This window comes from Saimiri boliviensis, chromosome X (assembly GCF_048565385.1).
Source record: "Saimiri boliviensis isolate mSaiBol1 chromosome X, mSaiBol1.pri, whole genome shotgun sequence".
In the NCBI taxonomy this organism is placed as follows: domain Eukaryota; kingdom Metazoa; phylum Chordata; class Mammalia; order Primates; family Cebidae; genus Saimiri; species Saimiri boliviensis.
The window spans coordinates 62502177-62525596 of NC_133470.1; the positions used below are offsets into that span (position 1 = coordinate 62502177).

General features: G+C 38.8%; 1 protein-coding gene across 2 annotated transcripts in view; it reads left to right on the forward strand.

Annotated features, from left to right (window-relative positions):
• Positions 1-23420, forward strand: part of CHIC1 (cysteine rich hydrophobic domain 1) — a 133447-nt gene that overhangs the window by 103006 nt on the left and 7021 nt on the right. Inside the window, exons 4-5 of one of the 2 annotated variants that reach the window (XM_003936865.4) lie at positions 22565-22621; positions 22892-22951. In XM_003936865.4, coding sequence (XP_003936914.1) covers positions 22565-22621; positions 22892-22951 — 117 coding nt within the window. The remainder of the gene's footprint in view (positions 1-22564; positions 22622-22891; positions 22952-23420) is intronic. The other variant, XM_010347372.3, reaches the window with a different exon arrangement.

The following is a 23420-nucleotide window of genomic DNA, read 5'->3' on the forward strand; positions in this document are numbered from 1 at the left end:
AAAGTCTCCCACTGTTGTTGTGTGCGAGTCTAAGTCTCTTTGTAAGTCATTAAGAACTTACTTTATGTATCTGGGTGCTCCTTCATTGAGTGTGTATATATTTAGGATCATTACCTCTCCTTATTGCATTGATCCTTTTACCACAGTGTAATTTTCTTCTTCGTCTCTTTTGATCTCTGTTGGTTTAAAGTCTACTTTATCAGAGACGAGATTTGCAACTCCTAATTTTTTATTTTTATTTTTTATTTATTTATTTTTATTTATTTATTTATTTTTCTCTCCATTTTCTTGGTAGATCTTCCTCCATCCCTTTATTTTGAGCCTTTGTCTATCCTTGCATGTGAGATGGATTTCCTGAATACAGCACATTGATGGGTTTTGGCTTTTTATCCAATTTGCCAGTCTGTGTCTTTTGATGGGGTGTTTAACCCATCTACATTTAGGGTTAATATTGTTATGTGTGAATTTGATCCTGCCATTTTTATTCTAGCTGGTTTTTTTGCACATTAGTTGATGCAGCTTCTTCATTGTGTCGATGCTCTTTACCATTTGGTATGTTTTTGGAGTGGCTGGTACTGGTTGTTCCATTCTATGTTTAGTGCTTCTTTCAGGAGCTCTTATAAAGCAGATCTGGTGGTGATGAAATCTCTGAGTAATTGTTTGTTCATAAAAGATTTTATTTCTCCTTCGCTTATGAGCTTAGTTTGGCTCCATATGAAATTCTGGTTTGAAAGTTCTTTTCTTTAAGGATGTTGAATATTGGCCCCCACTCTCTTCTGGCTTGTAGGGTTTCTGCTGAGAGATCTGCTGTGAGTCTAATGGGCTTCCCTTTGTGGGTAACCTGATCTTTCTTTCTAGCTGCCCTTAGCATTTTCTCCTTCATTTCGACCCTGGTGAATCTGACGATTATTTGCCTTGGGATTGCTCTTCTTGAAGAATATCTTTGTGGTGTTCTATGTATTTTCTGGACTTGAATATTGGCCTGCCTTGCTAGGTTGGGGAAGTTTTCCTGGATAATATCCTGAAGAGTAATTTCCAGCTTGGATTAATTCTCTCCATCACATTCAGGTACACCTGTCAAACGTAGATTATGTCTTTTCACATAGTCCCATATTTCTTGAATACTTTCTTCATTCCTTTTTACCCTTTTTTCTCTAATCTTGCCTTCTCGTTTTATTTCATTGAGTTGATCTTCGACCTCTGATATCCTTTCTTCTGCTTGGTCAATTCAGCTGTTGAAACTTGCGTATGCTTCACGAAGTTTTCATGTTGTGTTTTTCAGCTCCATCAGTTCACTTATATTCCTCTCTGGGTTGTTTATTCTCATTGCTGGTGAGGAGTTGTGATTCCTTGTAGGGGGAGAGGCGTTCTGGTTTCGGGTGTTTTCCTTTTTGCACTGGTTTCTTCCCATTTTTATGGGTTTATCCACCTGTCATCTTTGTAGTTGTTGACTTTCAGATTGGGTTTCTGAGTGGAAGTCCAGTTTGTTGATGATGAGGTTATTTCTGTCTGTTTCTTAGTTTTCCTTCTAACAGTATGTTCCCTCTGCTGTAGGACTGCTGAGGTCCACTCCAGGCCCTGCTTGCCTGGGGATCACCTGCAGCAGCTGCAGAACAGTAAGGGTTGCTGCCAGTTTCTTCTCATGCTATCTTTATCCCAGAAGGATACCTGCCAGATGTTTGTCTGACCTCCCCTTTATGAGGTGACTCTGGATATACAGGGGTTGGGGAGCTGCTTGAGGAGACACTCTGTCCTCTATAGGAGCTCAAGTGCTGAGCTGTGAGCTCTATTGTTCATTCAGAGCTGCTGGGCAGGTACGTTTATGTCTGCTGCAGTAGAACTCATAAACGCCTCTTTTTCCCCAAGGTTATCTGTCCCAGGGAGTTAGGGCTTTATTTATAAGTTTCTGTCATACTGCTGCCTTTTTCAGGGCTGCCCTGTTCAGCAAGGAGGCAGTCTAGTCACTGTCTGCCTACTGAGGCTTTGCTGAGCTGCTGTGGGCTCCACCTAGCTGCCATGTGAACTTCCCTGCAGTCCTGTTTATACGGATATTGTTAGACCTGCCTCAGCAGTGGGGGCCCCCCTCTGTAATGGCAGACTCTCTCTGTAATAGCAGGCTGCCTCGGCAATGGTGGGCTGCCTCAACAATGGCAGACTACCTCTGTAGTGGTGGACTGCCTCCATAATGGTGGACACCTCTCCCCCTCAGAGCTGGACCATCCTGGGTTCAGCTGTGCTTGCTGTGAAGCTTTCAATCCAGAGTGTTTCAGATCGCTCTTTTTTGTGTAGGAGTGGGACCAGTCGAGCCTGATCACCTGCCTTCCTGCCTCAGACCTCTTTTTTGTTTTTTCAGTTGAACAGGTGACTCTGTATCCCAGGTGTTCCAGTTGCCTGTTGAAAAGGCCCCATGATCTGTGTGATTTCCCGTGTGGCCACCCACTGTGCTGACTGAAACAGGTGCACTGAGATATGTGGTGCTTTTTTGCTCAGGAATCTCCTGTCCTGGCTCCCTGTTTCAGTCCCCTTTTTTATCAGTCGATTGGGCAAGTCTGTCTCCCAGAGGCTCCAACTGCCAGCTAAAACAGCACCTGGACCCATGTATTTTGTGTGGAGACCCGCCGCACCAGCCAAAACAGCCGTGCTGGCAACCCATGGGGCTCCTCCACCTGGGAATTTTCTGGTCTGTGGACAATAAAAATCCGTCTGTAAATGTGGCGTCCACTCACCTTCTGAGCTTTCACTGGGAGCTGCAATCCTGAGCTGCTACTAATTGGCCTTCTTGCATCTGTCTAATGAACATTTTTTCATATGTTTGTTGGCCTCACATATTTCTTCTTTTGAAGAGTGTCTGTTCATATCCTTTGCCCACTTTTGAATGTGTTTGTTTGGTTTTTTCTTGTAAATCTGTTTTAGTTCTTTCTAGATTTTGGGTATAACTCCTTTGTCAGATGGGTAGATTGCAAAAATTTTTTCCCATTCTATCAGTTGCTGGTTCACTCTAATGATTGTTTCTTTTTCCGTGCAGAAGCTCTGGAGTTTAATTAGATCCCATTTGTGTATTTTGGCTTTTGTTGCCAATGCTTTTGGTGTTTTATTCATGAAGTCCTTGCCTATGCCTATATCCTAAATGGTTTTGCCTAGGTTTTCTTCTATGGTTTTTATGGTGTTAGGTCTTATGTTTAAGTCTTTAATCCATCTGGAGTTAATTTTAGTGTAAGGTGTCAGGAAGGGGTCCAGTTTCTGCTTTCTGCACACTGCTAGCCAGTTTTCCCAATACCATTTATTAAACAGGAAATACTTGCCCTATTGCTTGTTTTTGTCAGGTTTGTCAAAGATCCAATGGTTGTAGATGTGTGACATTGCCTTCTAGGCATCAGTTCTGTTTCATTCGTCTATATCTCTGTTTTGGTACCAGTACCTTGCTGTTTTGATTACTGTAGCCTTGTAGTATAATTTGAAGTCAGGTAGCCTAATGCCTCAAGCTTTGTTCTTTTTGCTTAGAATTGAGTTGGCTATGCAGGCTTTATTTTAGTTCCATGTGAAGTTTAAGGTGTTTTTTTTTTAGTTCTGCGAAGAAGGTCATTGGTAGCTTGATGGGGATAGCATTGAACCTTAAATTACTTTGGGCATTATGGCCGTTTTCACAATATTGAGTCTTTCTAACTGTAAGTATGGAATGTTTCTCCATCTGCTGGTGTCCACTCTTATTTCATTGAGCAGTAGTTTTTAGTTCTCCTTGAAGAGGTCCTTTACATTCTTTGTTAGTTGTATTCCTGGGTATTTTATTCTCTTTGTAGCAATTGTGACTGGCAGTTTGTTCTTGATTTGGCTCTTTTTAAGTCTGTTATTGGTGTATAGGAATGCTTGTAATTTTTGCACATTGATTTTTTACCCTGAGACTGCTGAATTTGCTTATTAGTTTCAGGAGATTTGGGGCTGAGACAATAGGTTCTTCTAAATATACAAACATGTCATCTGCAAATAGAGACAATTTGACTTCCTCCTTTCCTAATTGAATACTCTATTTCTTTTTCTTTCCTGATTGTTCTGGCTAGAACTTCCAATACTATATTTAATAGGAGTGGCAAGAGAAGGCATCCTTGTCTGGTGCCAGATTTCAAAGGGAATGCTTCCAGTTTTTGCCCATTCAGTATGACATTAGCTGTGGGTTTGTCATACCTAGCTTTTATTATTTTGAGATACATTCCATTGATACCTAATTTCTTGAGATTTTTTAGCATAAAGGACTGTTGAATTTTGTTTAAGGACTTCTCTGCATCTATTGACATAGTCATGTGGTTTTTGTCTTTGGTTCTGTTTATGTGGTGAATTATGTTTATAGACTTGCATATGTTGAACCAGCCTTGCATCCCCGGGATGAAGCCTACTTGATCGTGATGGATAAGCTTTTTCATGTGCTGTTGCAATCAGTGTGCCAATATTTTATTGAAGATTTTTGCATCTATGTTCATCATGGATATTGGCCTGAAGTTTTCTTTTGTTGTTGAGTCTCTGCCAGGTTTTTCTTCTGTTTTAATTTCAAGGGTACATGTTGAAAATTTACAGATTTGTTACATAGGTAAATGTGCACTATGTTGGTTTGCTGCATAGGTTATTCCATCACCTAGGTATTAAGCCCAGCATCCATTAGCTATTATTTCTGATGCTCTCCATTCTCACCTCCCACCCTCTGACAGGCCGCAGTTTGTTCTTCCCCACTGTGTGTCCATGCCTTCTCATCATTCAGCACCAATTTATGAGTGAGAACGTGGGTATTTGGTTTTCTATTCCTGCATTATTTGCTGAGGATAATGGCCTCCAGCTTTACTCATGTCCCTTCAAAGGACATGATCTCATTTCTTTTCTTGGCTGCATAATATTTCATGGTACATATATGCTACATTATCAAGTCCATCATTGATGGGCATTTCTGTTGATTCCATTGATTCTGTCTTTGCTATTGTGAATAGTGCTGCGATTAACATATGCATGCTTATATCTTTATAACAGAATGATTTATATTCCTTTGGGCTTATTCCCACTAATTAGATTGCTGGGTCAAATGGTATTTCTGCCTCTAGGTATTTGAAGAATTGCTGCACTGTCTTCCATAATGGTTAAATTAATTTATACTCCCACCAACAATGCAAAATCCTTTCTTTTTCTCCACAACCTCACCAGCATCTGTTTTTGTTGTTGTTGTTGTTGTTTATGTTTTAATCATAGGCATTCTGACTGGTGTGAGATAGTGTCTCATTGTTGTTTTGATTTACGTTACTCTAATGATCAATGATATTGAGCATTTTTTATGTTTTTTTTTTCTTTTTTTGGTGCACATATGTCTTTCTTTGAGAGGTGTCTGTTCATGTTTTTTGCCCAATTTTTATTGGGGTTGGTTTTCTCTTGTAAATTGGTTTAAGGTCCTTATAGATGCTGGATATTAGACTTTTGTCAGATGGATTGATTGCAAAAAAATTTATCCTATTTTGTAGGTTGCCTGTTTACCCTAATAATAGTTTCTTTTGCTGTGTAGGAGCTCTTTAATTAGATCCCATTTGTCAATTTTTGCTTTTGCTGCAATATCTTTTGGCATCTTCATCATAAAATCTTTGTTCATGTCTGTGTTCTGAATGGTGTTGCCTAGATTTTCTTATAGAGATTTTATAATTTTGAGTTTTATTTTTAAGTCTTTAATCAATCTTGAGGAGGTGATTTTTGTATATGTTGTAAGGAAGAGGTCTAGTTTCAATTTTTTGCTTATGGCTGCCCAGTTCTTCCGGCACCATTAATTAAACATGAAATCCTTTCCCCATTGCTTGTTTTTCTCAGGTTTGTCAAATATCAGTTGGTTGTAGATGTATAGTCTTAGTTCTGGGTTCTCTATTCTGTTCTATTGGTCTATGTGTCTGTTCTTGTAGCAATACCATGCTGTTTTTGATTACTGTAGCCTTGTAGTATGGTTCAGAGTCATGTAATGTGATGCCTCTAGCTTTATTGTTTTTGGTTAGGATTGCCTTGGCTATCCCAGCTCTTTTTTTGTTCTGTATGAATTTTAAAATAGTTTTTTTTTTCTAATTCTGTGAAGAATGTCAGAGGTAGGTTAATAGAAATAGCATTGAATTTATAAATTGCTTTGGGCAGTGTTTATTTTCAAAATATTGATTCTTCCTATCAGTGAGCATGGAATGTTTTTCTACTTGTTTGTGTCATTTCTGATTTATTTGAGCATTTGTAGCTCTCCTTGAAGAGGTCCTTTAATTCCCTTGTAAGCTGTATTTCTAGGAATTATATATGCTTTTTGTTGCAGTTTTGAATGGGAGTTCATAAGTGATTTTGCTCTTGGCTTGCGTGTTGTTGGTGTATAGGAATGCCAGTGATTTTTGCACATTGATTTTTGTATCTTGTGACTTTTCTGAAGTTCCTTATTAGCTTAAGAAGTTTTGGGGCTGAGACGCTGGGGTGTTCTACATATAGAATCAGGTCAACTGCAAATAAAGATAGTTTAACTTCCTCTCTTCCTATTTGAATATGCTTTATTTCTTTTTCTTGCCTAATTTTCTAGTCAGAACTTCTAATACTATGTTAAATAGAAATGGTGAGAGGGCATTCTTGTGTTGTGCCAATTTTCAAGGAGAATGCTTCCAGCTTTTCTCATTCAGTATGATACTGGTTGTAGGTTTGTCATTTATGGCTCTTATTATTTTGAGGTATATTACTTCAATATTTAAGTTATTGAGAGTTTTTAACATCAAGGGATGTTGAATTTTATTGAAGGCCTTTTTGCATCTATTGAGATAATCATGGTTTTTGTCTTCTGTTTATGTGATAAATTACATTTTTTTATTTGTGTATGTTGAACCAACCTTGTATTTCGGGTAGAAAAACAACTTGATCATGGTGGATAAGCTTTTTGATGTGCTGCTGGTTTTGGATTGCCAGTATTTTGTTGAAGATTTTTGCATCGATGTCATCAAGGATATTGGCCTGAAGTTTTTCTTTTTTTGTTGTATCTCTGCCATTTTTGGGTATCAGGATTATGCTGACTTCATAGAATAAAGTATGGAGGAGTCCCTCCTTTTCAATTTATTGGAATAGTTTCAGTAAGAATGGTACCAGCTCTTCTTTGCATCTCTGGTAGAAATCTGCTGTGAATCCTGGTCCTAGAAATTTTTTTGGTTGGTAGACTATTTATTACTGCCTCAATTTTAAAACTCATTATTGGTCTATTCAGGGGTTCACTTTTTTCCTGGTTCCACCCTGAGAAGGGGGTATGTGCCCAGAAAATCACCTATTTTTTCTATATTTTTTACTTTACATATATAGAGGTATTTATAGTGTTATCCGATGGTTGGTTGTATTTCTCTGGGGTCAGTGGTGTTATTCTCCTTATTGTTTCTGATTGTGTTTATTTAATAATCTCTCTTTTCTTCTTTGTTTGTCTAGATAGCACTCTATTTTATTACTGCTTTCAAAAATTCAGTCCCTGGATTTGTTTTCTGAAGGTTTTTTCTGTCTCTCTCTCTCTCTCTCTCTCTCTCTCTCTCTTTTTTGTACTCCCTCTCTCTCTCTCTCTCTCTCGCTCTCTCTCTCTCTCTCTCTCTCTCTCTCTCTATATATATATATATATATATATATATATATATATTGCATTTAGGATTTGAGGTACATGTGAAGAACATGTAAGATTGTTGCATAGGTACACACATGGCAGTGTGGCAGTGTGATTTGCTGCCTTCCTCCCCATCACCTATATCTGGCATTTTTCCCCATGTTATCCCTCCCCAACTCCCCAACTCCTGCTGTCCCTTCCCTAGTTCCCCCCAGCAGACCCCAGTGTGTGATGCCCTCTTCCCTGTGTTCATATGTTCCCATTGTTCAACACCCGCCTATGAGTGAGAACATGCAGTGTTTGATTTTCTGTTCTTGTGTCATTTTGCTGAGAATGATGGTTTCCAGGTTGATCCATGTCCCTACAAAAGACACAGACTCATCATCTTTTATGGCTGCATAGTATTCCATGGTGTATATGTGCCACATTTTCCCTGTCCAGTCTATCATCAATGGGCATTTGGATTGGTTCCAGGTCTTTGCTATTGTAAACAATGCTGCAATGAACATTCGTTTGCATGTGTCCTTATGATAGAATGATTTATAATCCTTTGGATATATACCCAGTAATGGGATTGCTGGATCAAATGGAATTTCTATTTCTAGGTCCTTGAGGTATACCACACTGTCTTCCACAATGGTTGAAGTAATTTACATTCCCATCAACAGTGTAAAAGTGTTCCTATTTCTCCACATCCTCTCCAGCATCTGTTTTCTCCAGATTTTTTAATGATTGCCATTCTAACTGGTGTGAGATGGTATCTCAATGTAGTTTTAATTTACATTTCTCTAATGACCAGTGACGATGAGCATTTTTTCATGTTTGTTGGCCTCATATATGTCTTCTTTTGTAAAGTGTTTGTTCATATCCTTCGCCCACTTTTCAATGGGCTTGTTTGTTTTTTTTTTCTTGTAAATCTGTTTTAGTTTCTTGTAGATTCCGGATATTAGCCCTTTGTCAGATAGGTGGATTGCAAAAATTTTTTCCCATTCTGTTGGTTGCTGATTCACTCTAATGACTGTTTTTCTGTGCAGAAGCTCTGGAGTTTGATTAGGTCCCATTTGTCTATTTTGGCTTTTGTTGCCAATGCTTTTGGTTCATATTTATTATTATTATTATTATTATTATTATTATTATTTAATTATTACACTTTAAGTTCTGGGGTACATGTGCAGAACATGCAGCTTTGTTACATAGGTATGCATTTGTCATGGTGGTTTGCTGCATCCATCACCCCATCATCTACATTAGATATTTCTTCTATATCCCTCCACTTTCCCCCCACCCACTGCTATGCCTCCCTTAGCACCCCATGCCCTGAGAGTCCCCAGTGTGTGATGTTCCACTCCCTGTGTCCATGTGTTCTCATTTTTCAACACACACTTATGAGTAAGAACATGCAGTGTTTGGTTTTCTTTTCTCATTTTGCTGAGGATGGTTTCCAGCTTTATACAGGTCCCTGCAAAGCACATGAACTCATCCTTTTTTATGGTTGCATAGTACTCCATTGTATATATGTACCATATTTTTTTTTTAATCCAGTCTATCACTGATGGACATTTGGGTTGGTTCCAAGTCTTTGCTATTGTGGACAGTGCCACAGTAAACATACTTGTGCATGTGTCTTTGTAATAGAATGATTTTTAATCCTTTGGGTGTATACCCAATAATGGGATTGCTGGGTCAAATGGTATTTCTAGTTTTAGATTCTTGAGGAATCACCACACTGTCTCCACAATGGTTGAATGAATTTATACTTTTACCAACAGTAAAAGCATTTCTATTTCTCTACATCCTCTCCAGCATCTTGTCTCCTGGTTTTTTAATGATTCTAGTTCTAACTGGTGTGAGATGGTATCACAATGTGGTTTTGATTTGCATTTCTCTAATGACCAGTGATGATGAGCTATTTTTCACATGTTTCTTGACTGCATAAATGTCTTCTTTTGAGAAGTGTCTGTTCCTTTCCTTTGCCCGCTTTTTCATAGTGTTGGTTCTTTTTTTCTTATAAATTTATTTAAGTTCTTTGTAGATTCTGGATGTTAGCCTTTTGTCAGAAACAGAGTTTGCAAAAAAAAAAAAGAAAGAAAAGAAAAATTCCCATTCTATTGATTGCCAGTTCACTCTAATGATAGTTTCTTTTGCTGTGTAGAAATTCTTTAGTTTAATTACATCTCATTTGTCTATTTTGGCTTTTGTTGCCATTGCTTTTGGAGTCTTAGTCATGACGTTCTTGACCATGCCTATGTCCTGAATGGTATTGCCTTTTCTTCTAGAGTTTTCTTCTAGAGTTTTTATGGTTTTAGGTATTTCATTAAAGTTTTTACTCCATCTTCAATTAATTTTTGTATAAGGTGTAAGGAAGAGGTTTAGTTTCAGCTTTCTGCATATGGCTAGCCAGTTTTCCCAACATCATTTATTAAATAGGGAATTCTTTCCCAATTGCTCGTTTTTTTCAAGTTTGTCAAAGATCAGATGGTTGTAGATACGTGGCATTATTTCTGAGACCTCTGTTCTGTTCCCTTGGTCTATATATCTGTTTTGATAACAGTACTGTGCTGTTATGATTCCTGTAGCCTTGTAGTATAGTTTGAAGTCAGGTGGTGTGATGCCTCCAGCTTTTTTGTTTTTCTTTTTGGTTTTGTTTGTTTGTTGTTGTTTTGTTTTGTTTTGTTTTGTTTTGTTTAGAATTGTCCTTGCTATTTGGGCTGTTTTGATTCCATATGAAATTTAAGATATTTTTTCCAATTCTGTGAAAAAAGTCAATGGTAGCTTGATGGGGATAGCATTGAATCTATAAATTACTTTGGGCAGTATGGCCATTTTCATGATTTTGATTCTTCCTAACCATGAACATGGAATGTTTTCCATCTGTTTATGTCTTCTCTTATTTCCTTGAGCAGTGGTTTGTAGTTCTCCTTGAAGAGGTCCTTCACATCCCTTGTTAGTTGTATTCCTAGGTATTTTAATCTCTTTGTAACAACTGTGAATGGGAGTTCACTTGTGATTTGGCTCTCCGTTTGTCTGTTACTGGTGTGTAGGAATGCTTGTGATTTTTGCACATTGATTTTGTATTCTGAAACTGCTGAAGTTGCTTATCAGCTCAAGGAGATTCTGGGTTGAGATGATGGGGTCTTCTAAATATACAAACATGTCATCTGCAAATAGAGACATTTGACTTCCTCTTTTTTTAATTCAGTGCAATTTATTTCTTTTTCTTGTCTGATTGCTGTGGCCAGAATTTCCTATTTTGAATAGGAGTGGTGAGAGAGGGCATTTTGTCTTGTGCCGGTTTTCAAAGGAAATGCTTTCGGTTTTTGCCCACTCAGTATGATATTGGCTGTGGGTTTGTCATAAATAGCTCTTATTATTTTGAGATACATTCCATTGATACCTAGCTTTTGAGAGTTTTTAGCATAAAGGTCTGTTGAATTTTGTTGATGTCCTTCTCTGTATCTCTTGAGATAAGCATGTGGTTTTTGTCTTTGATTCTGCATATGTGATGGATTATGTTTATAGACTTGTGTATGTAGAAACAGCCTTGCATCCAGGGATGAAGCTGACTTGATCATGATAGATAAGCTTTTTGATGTGCTGGTGGATTCAGTTTGCCAGTATTTTATTCAGGATTTTCACTTTCATTTCATTTCACTATTCATCATGTATATTGGCCTAAAACATTCTTTTTCAGTTGTATCTCTGCCAGATTTTGGTATCAGGATGATGCTGGTCTCATAAAATGAGTTAGGGAGGATTCCCTCTTTTTCTGTTATTTGGAATAGTTTCAGAAGGAATGGTACCAGTTCCTCTTTGTACCTTTGGTAGAATTCATCTGTCAACCTCTCTGTTGCTAGTCTTTTTTTGGTTGGTAGGCTATTAATTACTACCTCAGTTTCAGAATATTTTATTGGTCTATTGGGGGATTTGACTTTTTCCTGTTTTAGTCTTGGGAGGGTGTAAGTGTCTAGGAATGTGTGCATTTCTTCTAGATTTACTGGTTTATTTGCATAGAGGTTGTTTATAGTATTCTCTGATGGTTTGTATTTCTGTGGGATCAGTGGTGATATCCCCTTTATCATTTTTATTTCATCTATTTGATTCTTCTCTCTAGTCTTTGTTAGTCTGGCTAGGGATCTATTTTGTTGATCTTTTTAAAAATACAGCTCCTCCAATGATTCGTTTTTTGTGTCTCTATCTCCTTCAGTTCTGCTTTGATCTTTTTTCTTGTCTTCTGCTAGCTTTTGAATTTGTTTGATCTTGCTTCTCTAGTTCTTTTAATTGTCACATTAGGGTGTCAACTTTAGATCTTTCCTCATTTCTCTTGTGGGCATTTCGTACTATAAATTTCTCTCTACACACTGCTTTAAATGTGTACCAGAAATTCTGGTGTGTTGTTTCTTTGTTCTCATTGGTTTCAAAGAACATCTTTATGTATGCCTTCATATCACTATTTATCCAGTAGTCATTCATGAGCAGGTTGTTCAGTTTCCCTGTAGTTATGCGGTTTTCTGTGAGTTTCTTAATCCTGAATTCTAATTTGTTTGCACTGTGGTTTGAGGGACTGTTTGTTATGATTTCTATACTTCTAAATTTGCTGAGGAGTGTTATACTTCCAATTATGTCTTCAATTTTAGAATAGGTGTGATGTGGTGTTGAGAAGAATGTATATTCTGTGGATTTGGGTGGAGAATTCTGTAGATGTCTGTTAGGTCTGCTTGGTCCAGATCTGAGTTTACATCCTGGATATTGTTGCTAATTTTCTTTCTTGTTTTTCTGTCTAATATTGACAGTGGGGTCTTAAAGTCTCCCACTATTATTTTGTGGGAGTCCAAGTCTCTTTGTAGGTCATTAAGAACTTGCTTTATGTATCTGCGTGCTCCTGTATTGGGTGCATATATATTTAGGATAGTTAGCTCTTGTTTCATTGATCCTTTTACCATTATGTAATTCCCTTCTTTGTGTTTTTTGATATTTGTTTAAAGTCTGTTTTGTCAGAGACCAGGATTGTGACCCCTGCCTTTTTTTTCTTCTTTCCATTTGCTCAGTAAATCTTTCTCCTTCCCTTTATTTTGATCCTATGCATGTCTTTGCACGTGAGATGGGTCTTCTGAATACAGCACACCAATGGGTCTTGACTCTATCCAATTTGCCAGTCTGTGTCTTTTCATTAGGGCATTTAGCCCATTTACATTTAAGGTTAATATTGTTATGTGTGAATTTGATCCCACCATTTTTATGTTAGCTGGTTGTTTTGCCCATTAGTTGACGCAGTTTCTTTGTAGTGTTGATGGTCTTTTCAATTTGGTATGTTTTTGCAGCAGCTGGTTCTGGTTGTTGCCTTCCCTGTTTTGGGCTTTCTTTGGGAGCTTTTATAAGACAGGCCTGGTGATGACAAAATCTCTCCGCATGTGTTGTCCAAAAAAGATTTTATTTCTCCTTTGCTTATGAAGCTTAGTTTGTCTGGGTATGAAACTCTGCTGAGAGATCAGCTATGAGTCGGATAGGCTTCCCTTTGTCGGTAACCTGACCTTTCTCTCTGGCAGCCCTTAGCATTTTTTTTTTTTTTTTAAATTTCAACCCTGGTGTATCTGACAATTATGTGTCTTGCAGTTGCTCTTCTCGAGGAGTATCTTTATGGTGTTCTCTGTATTTCCTGAATTTGAATGTTAGCCTGCCTTGCTAGGTTAGGAAAGTTCTCCTGGATAATATACTGAAGAGTGTTTTTCAACTTGATTTCATTCTCCCCATCAATTTTAGGTACACCAATCAAACATAGATTTGGTCTTCTCACATAATCCCATATTTCTTGGAGGATTTGTTCATTTTTTTTTTCACTCTTTTCTCTCTAATCTTGCCTCATCACTTTACTTCATTGAGTTGATTTTCAATCTCCAATATTCTTTCTTCTGCTTGATCCATTCAGCTATTGCAACTTGTGTATGCTTCACACATTTCTCATGCTGTTTTTCAGCTCCATCAAGTCATTTGTGTTCTTCTCTACACTGGTGATTTTAGTTGGCATTTTGTCTAACCCTTTTTCAAGTGTCTTAGCTTCCTTACATTGGGACAGAACATGCTCCTTTAGCTTGAATAAGTTTATTAACCACCTTCTGAAGCCTGCTTCTGTCAATTCATCAAACCCATTATTCATCTAGTTGTGTTCCCTTATTGCTGAGGAGTTGTGTTCCCTTAAAGGAGAAGAGGTGTTTTGGTTTTTGGAGTTGTTAGCCTCTTTTTTTTTCACTGGTTTCTTCCCATCTTCATGGATTTATCCACTTTTGGTCTTTGAAGTTGGTGACCTTTGGATGGGGTCTCTGATTGGATGTCCTTTCTGTTGATGTTAAAACTATTTCTGTTTCTTAGTTTTTCTTCTATCAGGTCCCTCTGCTACAGGTCTGCTGGAGTTTGCTGGAGGTCCACTCTAGACCCTGCTTGCCTGAGCATCACCATTGGGAGCTGCAGAACAGCAAAGGTTGCTGCCTGTTTCTTCCTCTGCCTGTTTCTTCATCTCAGAAGGGTACCCACCAGATGCCAGCCAGAGCTCTCATGTATGAGGTGTTTGTCAGCCCCTCCTAGGAGGTGTCTCCCAGTCAGGATACACAGGGGTCATGGAGCCACTTGATGAAGCAGTCTTTCTTTTATCAGAACTCAAGTGCTGTGCTGGGAGATCTGTTGCTCCCTTCAGAGCTGCTGGGCAGGGATTTTTTAAGTCTGCTGAAGCTGTACCCACAACCACACCTTTCCCAGGTGCTCTGTCCTAGGAAGTTGGGACTTATTTATAAGCCCCTGATGGGCTGCTTTTTTTCAGAGATACCCTGCCCAGCAAGGAGGGAGTCTAATGGCACAATCTGCCTGCAGTGGCCTTGCTGAGCTGCTGTTGGCTCCGCCTAGTTGCTATGCAAACTTTCTGGCAACTTTGTTTACACAGGCATGGTTAAAACCACCTACTGGAGCCTCAGCAATGCTGTACGTCCCTCCCCACACTGAGTTCTAACATCTCAGGTGGAGCTCAGACTGCTGTGTTGACTGCAAGAATTTCAAGATCTTAGCTTGCTGGTCTTCATGGGGGTGGGAACCTCCAAGCCAGGTTACTTGGCTCCCTGGCTTCAGTGCCTTTTTTCAGGGGAATGAGTTCTGTCTCACTGGCATTCCAGGCACCACTGCAGTATGGGGGGAAAAAACTGCTTCGGATAGCTCAATGTCTTTCCAAACGGCCACCCAGTTTTATGCTGGAAACCTGGGGAACTGGTGTTATAGGCACCAGAGGGAATCTCCTGGTCTTTGGGTTGTGAAGACTGTGAGAAAAGTGCAGTGTCTGAGCCAGAGTGCTGGGAACAGTTCCTAATGGCTTCCCTTGGCTAGGAGAGGGAGTTCCCTGGCCCCTTGCACTTCCAGAGTGAGGTGACACCCTACACTGCCCTCCTCAGCTCACCCTCCTTGGGCTGCACCCACTGCCTAACCAGTCCCAGTGAGATGAACCAGGTATCTCAGTTGGAAATGCAGAGATTACCCTTCTTCTGTGTCACTCACTGGTAGCTGCATACCAGAGCTGTTCCTATAAAGCCATCTTTCCAGAAATCTTGTGTCTCTGTCTCTTTCATTTCCACTCTGATATTGAATATTTCTTATCTGCTAGTGGGGCATTTGTTTCTTCTTGGTTCTCTAGTTCTTTTAGTTGTGATGTTAGGGTGCTAACTTGACATCTTTCTAGCTTTTTGATGTGTACATTTAGTGCTGTAAATTTCCCTCTTAACACTGCTTTAGCTGCATCCCAGGGATTCTGGTACATTGTATCTTTGTTCTTATTTGTTTAAAGAACCTCTTGATTTCTACTTTAATTTTATTATGTACTAAAGAGTAATATAGGAGAACATTTTTCAGTTTCTACATAGTCGTTTGGTTGTATTCAGGAGTTTATTAAGTATTAACTTACACAATCACAAGATCCCACAATAGGCTGTCTGCAAGCTGAGGAGCAAGGAGAGACAGTCTGAATCCCAAAACTGAAGAACTTTGAGTCCAGTGTTCAAGGACAGGAAGCATCCAGTATGGGAGAAAGATGTAGGCCAGAAGGCTAGGCCAGTTTATCCTTTTCTTATTTTCCTGCCTGCTTTATTCACTGGCAGCTGATTAGATTGTGCCTACCAGATTAAGTATGGATCTCCCTTCCCCAGCCCACTGACTCAAATGCTAATTTATTTTGGCAACACCCTCACAGGCACACCCAGGATCAAAACTTTGTATCCTTCAGTCCAACCAAGTTGACACTCAGTATTAACCATCTTAGTGGTTTTGAGTGAATTTTTAAATCTTGCATTCTAATTTTATTGTTCTGTGCTCTGGGAGATTCTTACAATTTCTGGTTTTTTGTTTTTTTTTTTGTTTTTTGTTTTTTGTTTTTTGTGTTTTTTTTTTTTTTTGCATTTGCTGAGGAGTGTTTACTTCCAATTATGTGATCAATTTTAGAGTAAGTACCATGTGGCTATGAGAAGAATGTATATTGTATTGTTTGGGGGTGGAAAGTTCTTAGATATCTATCAGGTCTAGAGCTGAGTTTAAGTCCTGAATGTCTGTTAATCTTCTGTTTCAATGCTCTGTCTAATATTGTCAGTGGGGTGTTTTAAGTCTTTCACTATTATGCTGTGGGAGTCTAAATCTTTTTGAAAGTCTCTAAAAACTTGCTCTATGAATCTGGGTGTTATTATGCTGGTTGCATATATATTTAGGTAGTTAGCTCTTCTTGTTGAATTGAACCCTTTACCATTATGTAATACCTTCTTTTGTCTTTTTTTTTTTTAGATGGAGTTTCACTCTTGTTGCCCAGGCTGGAGTTCAGTGGCATGATTTCAGCTCACCACAACCTCCACCTCCTGGGTTCAAGCAATTCTGCTGCCTCAACCTCCCAAGTAGCTGGGATTACAGGCATGTGCCACCACACCCAGCTAATTTTTTATTTTTAGTAGAGATGGGGTTTCTTCATGTTGGTCAGGCTGGTCAAACTCCTGGCCTCCCAAAGTGCTGGGATTACAGGTGTGAGCCACCACACCGGGCCTCGTTTGTCTTTTTTTTTTTATGTTTTTTGGTTTAAAGTCTCATTTTTCAGAAACTAGGATTCCAAACCCTGATTTGTCTGCTTTTCATTTGCTTGGTAAATTTTCCTCCATCCGTTTATCTTGAGCCTATTTTTGTCTTAGCATGTAAGATGGGTATTTTGAAGACAGCATACAAATATGTCTTGGTTCTTTATCCAGCTTGTCATTTTATGTCTTTACATTGGGGCATTTAACCATTTACATTTAAGGTTAGTATTGTTATGTGTGGATTTGATCTTTTTATCATGATACTAGCTGGTTATTTTACAAACTTGTTTATGTGATTGCTTCATTATGTCACTGGTCTGTGTACTTAAGTGTGTTTTTGTAGTGGCTGATAACAGTTTTTCCTTTCCACATTTAGTGCTTCCTTCAGGAGTTCTTTCAGGGAAGGTCTGGTGGTAACAGATTCTCTCAGCATCTGCTTGTCTGAAAAGGATTTTATTTCTCTTTTGCATATGATGCTTAGTTTGGCTGGACATGAATTTTGGGGTTGTAAATTCTTTTCTTTAAGAATGTTGAATATTGGCCCCAATTTCTTCCAGCTTATAGGGTTTTTCACTGAGAGGACTACTCTTAGTCTGATAAGCTTCCCCTTGTATGTGACCTAGACTTTCTCTTAAAATTTTTTTCTTTCATTTCGACCTTGGAGAATCTGATGATCATGCATTGGGGATGATCTCATGGAGTATCTTACTGGGTTTCTCTGCGTTTCCTGAATTTGAATGTTGGCTTGTCCAGCTAGGTTGGGGAAGTTCTCTTGGATGATATCCTCAAGTATGTTTTCCAACTTGTTTTCATTCTCCCAGTCTCTTTCAGGTACCTCAGTCAGTCATAGATTCAGTCTGTTTACATAATCCCGTATTTCTTAGAGGTTTTGTTGATTCCTTTTCGTTCTTTTATCTATATTGTTGTCTGCCTGACTTATTTCAGAAAGGTAGTCTTCCAGCCCTGACATTCTTTCCTTTGCTTAGTCTATATTGCCATTAAGAGTTTTGATTGTATTGTGAAGTTCTTGTAGTGTGTTTTTCAGGTCTAACAGGTCAGTTATTTTCCTCTCTAAACTGCCTATTTTGGCTTTCAGCTCTTGTATTGCTTTATCATGATTCTTAGCTTCTTTTCATTGGGTTACAACATGCTCCTTTAGCTCAGTGAAGTTTATTATTGCCCACGTTCTGAAGCTTACTTCTGTCATTTCAGCTATCTCAGCCTCATCCAAGTTCTGAGCCCTTGCTGGAGAGGTGTTGTAGTCATTTGGAGGAACAGGGGCACTCTGGATTTTTTAATTTTTAGCGATTTTGTGTTCTTTCTCATCTTTGGGGGCTTATCTACCTTTTATCTTTGAGATTGTTGACCTGTGGATGGAGTTTTTGTGTTTTTTTGTTGTTCTTTTCTCTTTGTTTTTCTTCTGACAGTCTGACCACTGTTTCATAGGGCTGCTACAGTTTGCTGAGGGTCTGCTCTAGCCTTAACTTTTCTCATACCTGGAGGTATCTCTAGTGAAGACTGCAAAATAGCAAAGATGGCAGTCACCCTATTCCACTGGAAGCTCCATTCCAGAAGAGTACTGACCTTTTGCCAGCTCAAACATGCCTGTAGGAGGTTACTGGAAACCCATTTCATCATCTTTTCCAGTCAGAAGGAACAAGATCAGGCACCCACTTAAAAAAGCATTCTGGCTCCATTTTGGTAGAGCAGCTGTGCTGTATTAGTGATCCCTTCAGCCCCTGATCACTTTGGCTTTTCAATGGCCACAGACTGGACCAGCTGATAAGCCCAAACAGCCAAGGTGGCACCCTGCCTTGCCCCTCAGGCATTCCATCCCAGGGAGAGAAAGTGGGGAGGGGTGGCCAGAGGTTCCAGCTGGGAGGACCCACCTCATGAGGAATGAATCAGTGTCCCACTTAAAAAAGCAGTCTGTTCATGCCTCAACAGAACAGCTGTGTCATAGTGGGGAACCAAGTTTGCCCTTGTGTGCTTAGACTCTCCAAATCTAGTAGGCTGGAACAGCTGAGTGACTAACCAACCCAGGTGGTGGCCCTCCCCTCTCCTGGGTACTCCATCCCAGGAAGAAATTAGAGCTCTTTCCCTAATGTATGTCAGCAGGCATGGCTGAAGGGTCCTGCTGGGAGATTTTGTCCAGTGCGGAAGAATAGATTAGTACCCTGCTTAAAGAAACAATCTGGCTAAAATCTGGCAAAGCTGTTGTGTTGCACTACTCAGGGGACCCTTCCTCATCTGGATTGTTGGACTCTCTTAAACCCACAGGGTGGAACTACTGAGTTGTCTAACTAACCCCGGTGGTGGCCCTTCTCTCCCTCTGGCACTGTGTCTCAGGGAGAGATCAGAGCTCTATCTCTAATAGGTGCCTGTGGGCATGGCTGGAGGATCTGGCTGGGAGTTCCTTCCCAGTGTGGAAGAATAGATTGGGTCCCACTTAAAGAAGGAGTCTGGGACAATTTGTCCAAGCCACTCTTCTGTGCTGCTGTGGGGTGAGTGCCTTTCTCTTCCAGACCATTTGGACTCTCCAAAGCCCACAGGCTAGAACAGCTGAGTTGACCAGATAGTGGAGATGTCACCTGCCCCTCTTTCCAGGGCTGTTCTCAGGCAGGCTCCAACCTGTTGCCCGAGGCTGGCTAGGATTCCAAACCAGTGGTTCTTATCTTGTGAGGTGAGGTGGAAATGAGGCCTGCAGAACATGCTGCTCAGCTCCCTGGATTCTACCCACTTCTTAGGGGTATGTGCAGACCTCCTCTCTTGCCTGAGTTGCAGACACATTCATTGGGGATTTCAGGGCCAGAGTACCAAAGCTCCTTGGGTCTCTATGCATGCTGGAGCAGCCACTCCACAAGACTCCATATAGCTCTGTGTCAGACTCAAGGCTCTGGTGGCATGGGCTCACAAGGGAATCTCCTGACCCATGGGTTGCAAAGATCCGTGAGAGAATCATGGTTTCCCAGGGTCACACAGTCACTTACTGCTTCCTTTGGCTGGAGGTAGGGTTTCCCTTGGCTCCATGTCATTCCCAGGTGAGCCAGTGCCCCACCCTGCTTTTGTTCTCTGTGTGTCCAGTTATTTCCCTAATAAGTCTCAATGTGAGAACCTAGATATTTCAGTTGAAGGTGCTGTATTTACTCGCCCCTTGCATTCCTTTCCTTGAGAGTAGTGGACCACAGCTGCTTCTAATTGGCCATCTTGGCCCCTCCCCCTTTATTTGGGTTTTCTATCTTTTTCTCTTAGTCTAGCTAATGGTTTGTCTACTTTGTCTTTTTAAGAACCAACTTTTTCTTTCATTGTTCTTTCATATTGTTTAATCCCTATTTTATTTCTGCTCTCATCTATATTATTTTTCCCTTCTGCTAATTTTAGGTTTGGTTGGTTCTTGCTTTTCTAGTTCCTTGAGGTGCATCATTATATTCTTTTTTTCAAATCTACTGTTTTGATATAGGCATTTATTGCTATATAAACTTCCCTCTTAGTATTGCTTTTGCTGTATCTTACAGGTTTTGGTTTATTGTTTTTCCTTTTTGTTTTTGGAAACTTTATTTTCTCCTTAATTTCTTTATTGACCTAGTGGTCTTTCAGGAACACATTTTTTTTAATTTCCATGTATTGGTACAGTTTCCAAATTTCCTCTTGTTATTGATTTCTCATTTTATTCTGTTTGTCTAAGAAGATACTTGATGTGATTTTGATTTCTTTACATTTCAGACAATTTTTGCTTAACATTTTTTTTGTCATGGAAAATGTTCCATGTGGTGATGAGAAGAATGTGTATTCTGCAATTGTTGGATGAAATGTTCTGTAAATGTCTATTAGGTCTATTTTGTCTGTAGTGCAGTTTATGTCTGATATTTCTTTTTTGATTTTCTGTTCAGATGATCTATCCAGGCTCTCCTGGTCTGGAAGTTTTCTGCTGAGAAATCTCCTGTTAGTTGATGTGAATTCCATAGTATGTGACTTGCTGCATTTCTCTTGCTGTTTACAGAATTCTGATTCTGACTTTGACAGTTTGACTATAATGTGCTTTTAATTCAACCTTTTCAGTTGAATCTCTTTCGAAGTCTTTGAGCTTTCTGTATTTGGATGTCTATATCTCTTCTAAGACTTGGGAAGTTTTCAGTTGTTATTTTATTGAATACGATTTTTATCCATCTCTTGTCTTCTAGAACTTCCACAAGTCAAAAATTTGTTTGCTTGATGGTGTCACAAAGGCTTTCTTTATTCTTTTTCCTTTTATCTTTTTTTTTTCCTGCCTAGGTTATTTCAAAAGGTTTGTCTTCAAGTTCAGAAATTGTCTTTTGCTTGTCTAGTCTATTGTTGAAACACTCTACTGTATTTTTAATTTCGTTCATTTAATTCTTAGTTCTAGAATTTGTTTTGTTCTTTTTTAATATCTTTGTTGGATTTCTCATCTAGGTCATTAATTGTTCTCCTGAGTTTTAAATCTTGTTTATTTTGTTTTCTTGTATTTCAATTTCCCTAAAGCCATTCTTTTAATGCCTTTTCAGGCACTTCATAAATTTCATTTTCTTTGGAGTCTGTTACTGGAAAATTATTGTGTCCTTTTGGAGGTATTGTACTTTCTTGTTTCTTTTGACCTTACATTGATTTCCACATCTGCTATAATTTCCACTTCATTCATTTTTATGGAGCAGCTCCCATAGGGAAAGAGTTTCTCCTGTATGTGTATCTGTAATTTTAGTTGTATAGGGTGCTTTGGCTTTGGTTTTGCATGGGTCCCACAGTGTAGTCTCCTTTGATTACTTCAGCTGTAATCAATTTCAGCAGTGTTTTTGAATCACTTAGTGGCTCAGGCTGCAGCTGATTGGTGGAGGCTGTGGTAAGGCTTTGGGACAGCAATGCCAGGTAGACTGGTCCTTAAGCCCCTAGATAGTGCATGTGGGTGTTGGCATTCACTTGCCCTGAGTATGTCAATCTTTGGATCATGGTTGGGCCACGAAGGTGTCAACAGTGGTGGCAGCAGGCCCTGGGTAGGCCAGCCCTCACTCAGGGCATACAGGTCCCAGTGGGCCAAAATGTTTGCTCCTCAGGCCCCCAGGCCAGGTAGTCCCTGGGCCTCTGGGAGGAACATGCAGGTGCTGGCAGTGTCTGCAGTTGTCCAGTGGGTGGGTCCATTAGTCCTTAGGTAGGACATACTGGTGTTGGCAATGTCCGTGACAGGTTAAGCAGGTGTCATCTTTTAATGTTTTTAAAAGCTTTTTAAACGTTTTTTACTTCCTACAAAATATACAGATTCCAAATGAAGAAACTCAGTATCTGTCCCCTTCTTCGTTATATTACTGCTTCTCTGATTTATATTTTTTCATGTTTTCTGCTGGCTGTTTTTAACATGCTATTTTCAGTGGAAATTCTGATATATGTTGGCTTGCTTTACTCAGCCTATAGATCTTGGCTGAATGCTTGATAGGTATTGTGCCAGGAGCTGTGGTAGAAAAACTTTTCCTGAGAAACTAGATTAGCTTGGCATTCAATGATTATTTAAAGTAATCCTATGACAGTTATGTGAAAATCTAGATTAAATTCATAAATGGACTACCATCTCAAGTTAGTATATTGGTTAGGTTTTCACAATAGTCCAGTGGATGGCCTCACAACATAAAGTAATTCATACATATTTCATTTTGGAAAGTGCACATAAAAATCTGACTGATTGATAGGTAGATAATCTTATTATAATAGTCACTCAAAATCCTACTCTTTTAGCATTTTCTGCCTCTTATATTGCTTATTTCTGATTTCTAATAGAAAAATGAGAATGTAATGAGATATTACAAGTAGGCACATAGTTTACAGAGCCCTTCAGGTCATCTTGTAACAAAGTCTTGATCATTTTTCTTAGACCAGAAGATCAATTCAGAAGTTAATAGAATGGGAAAATAACAGATTATATCACAAGGTAAGAAATTTTAAGTAAATAAGTGCCCCATTCATATATTTACAGTATTAAATTGAAAAAAATACAAAATGGGAATTTTTTAGGCCACAAAGGAATGGATTAGAGAACTAATACTAAATTTTTAATATATATTCTTTACAAGGTATTTTTAAGTGCTCTGTTTTGTATCCTGTACTTTTCCTGGATTGTTTTCAGTGATTTATTCAAATGTATAGGTTGTAATTAGTTTAAGTTAATATAAAAATTCTTAACAAGACTATACTTTCTTAGCTTGCTTTGCACTGGAAGTTGACTAAGAGGAAATGTGAAACTAGCAATATGATGGAGTATGTAAGTATGAGGTTGTTTTTAATTATTTTTTGATTCATTCTAAATGTATCATTTCCCTATGTTTATCATTTGTCAACTATTCCTTCTTTTCTCCTCAGCCAGAACTTTTGTCCATTGAAATATAGAGGTTTTCTCCTATCTTCTTTAGATTTGTAGCCAACCTAAAATATCTTGAAAGCTAACCATCATTCGAATCTTAGAAAAGTTTTAGTTAGTATGCTGAAATGAAAACATTGTACAACCTTAATCCTCTTTTAACATAGGCACAAACCGTAGCATGTGGTGATGGGGAAAGCTGCTGTTGAACAAAATATTTCTAAATGTAATCTTGTCAAAACTTGCATAAAATAGGAATTAATGTCTGAATTCTGGATTTCTGTTACTGGCTTTTTTTTCCTGGCTGAAATTTAACTTTTAGTGAAGAAACATAGGTTCTAATTGTATTTTAACTGAAAGCTATGCAATCTTA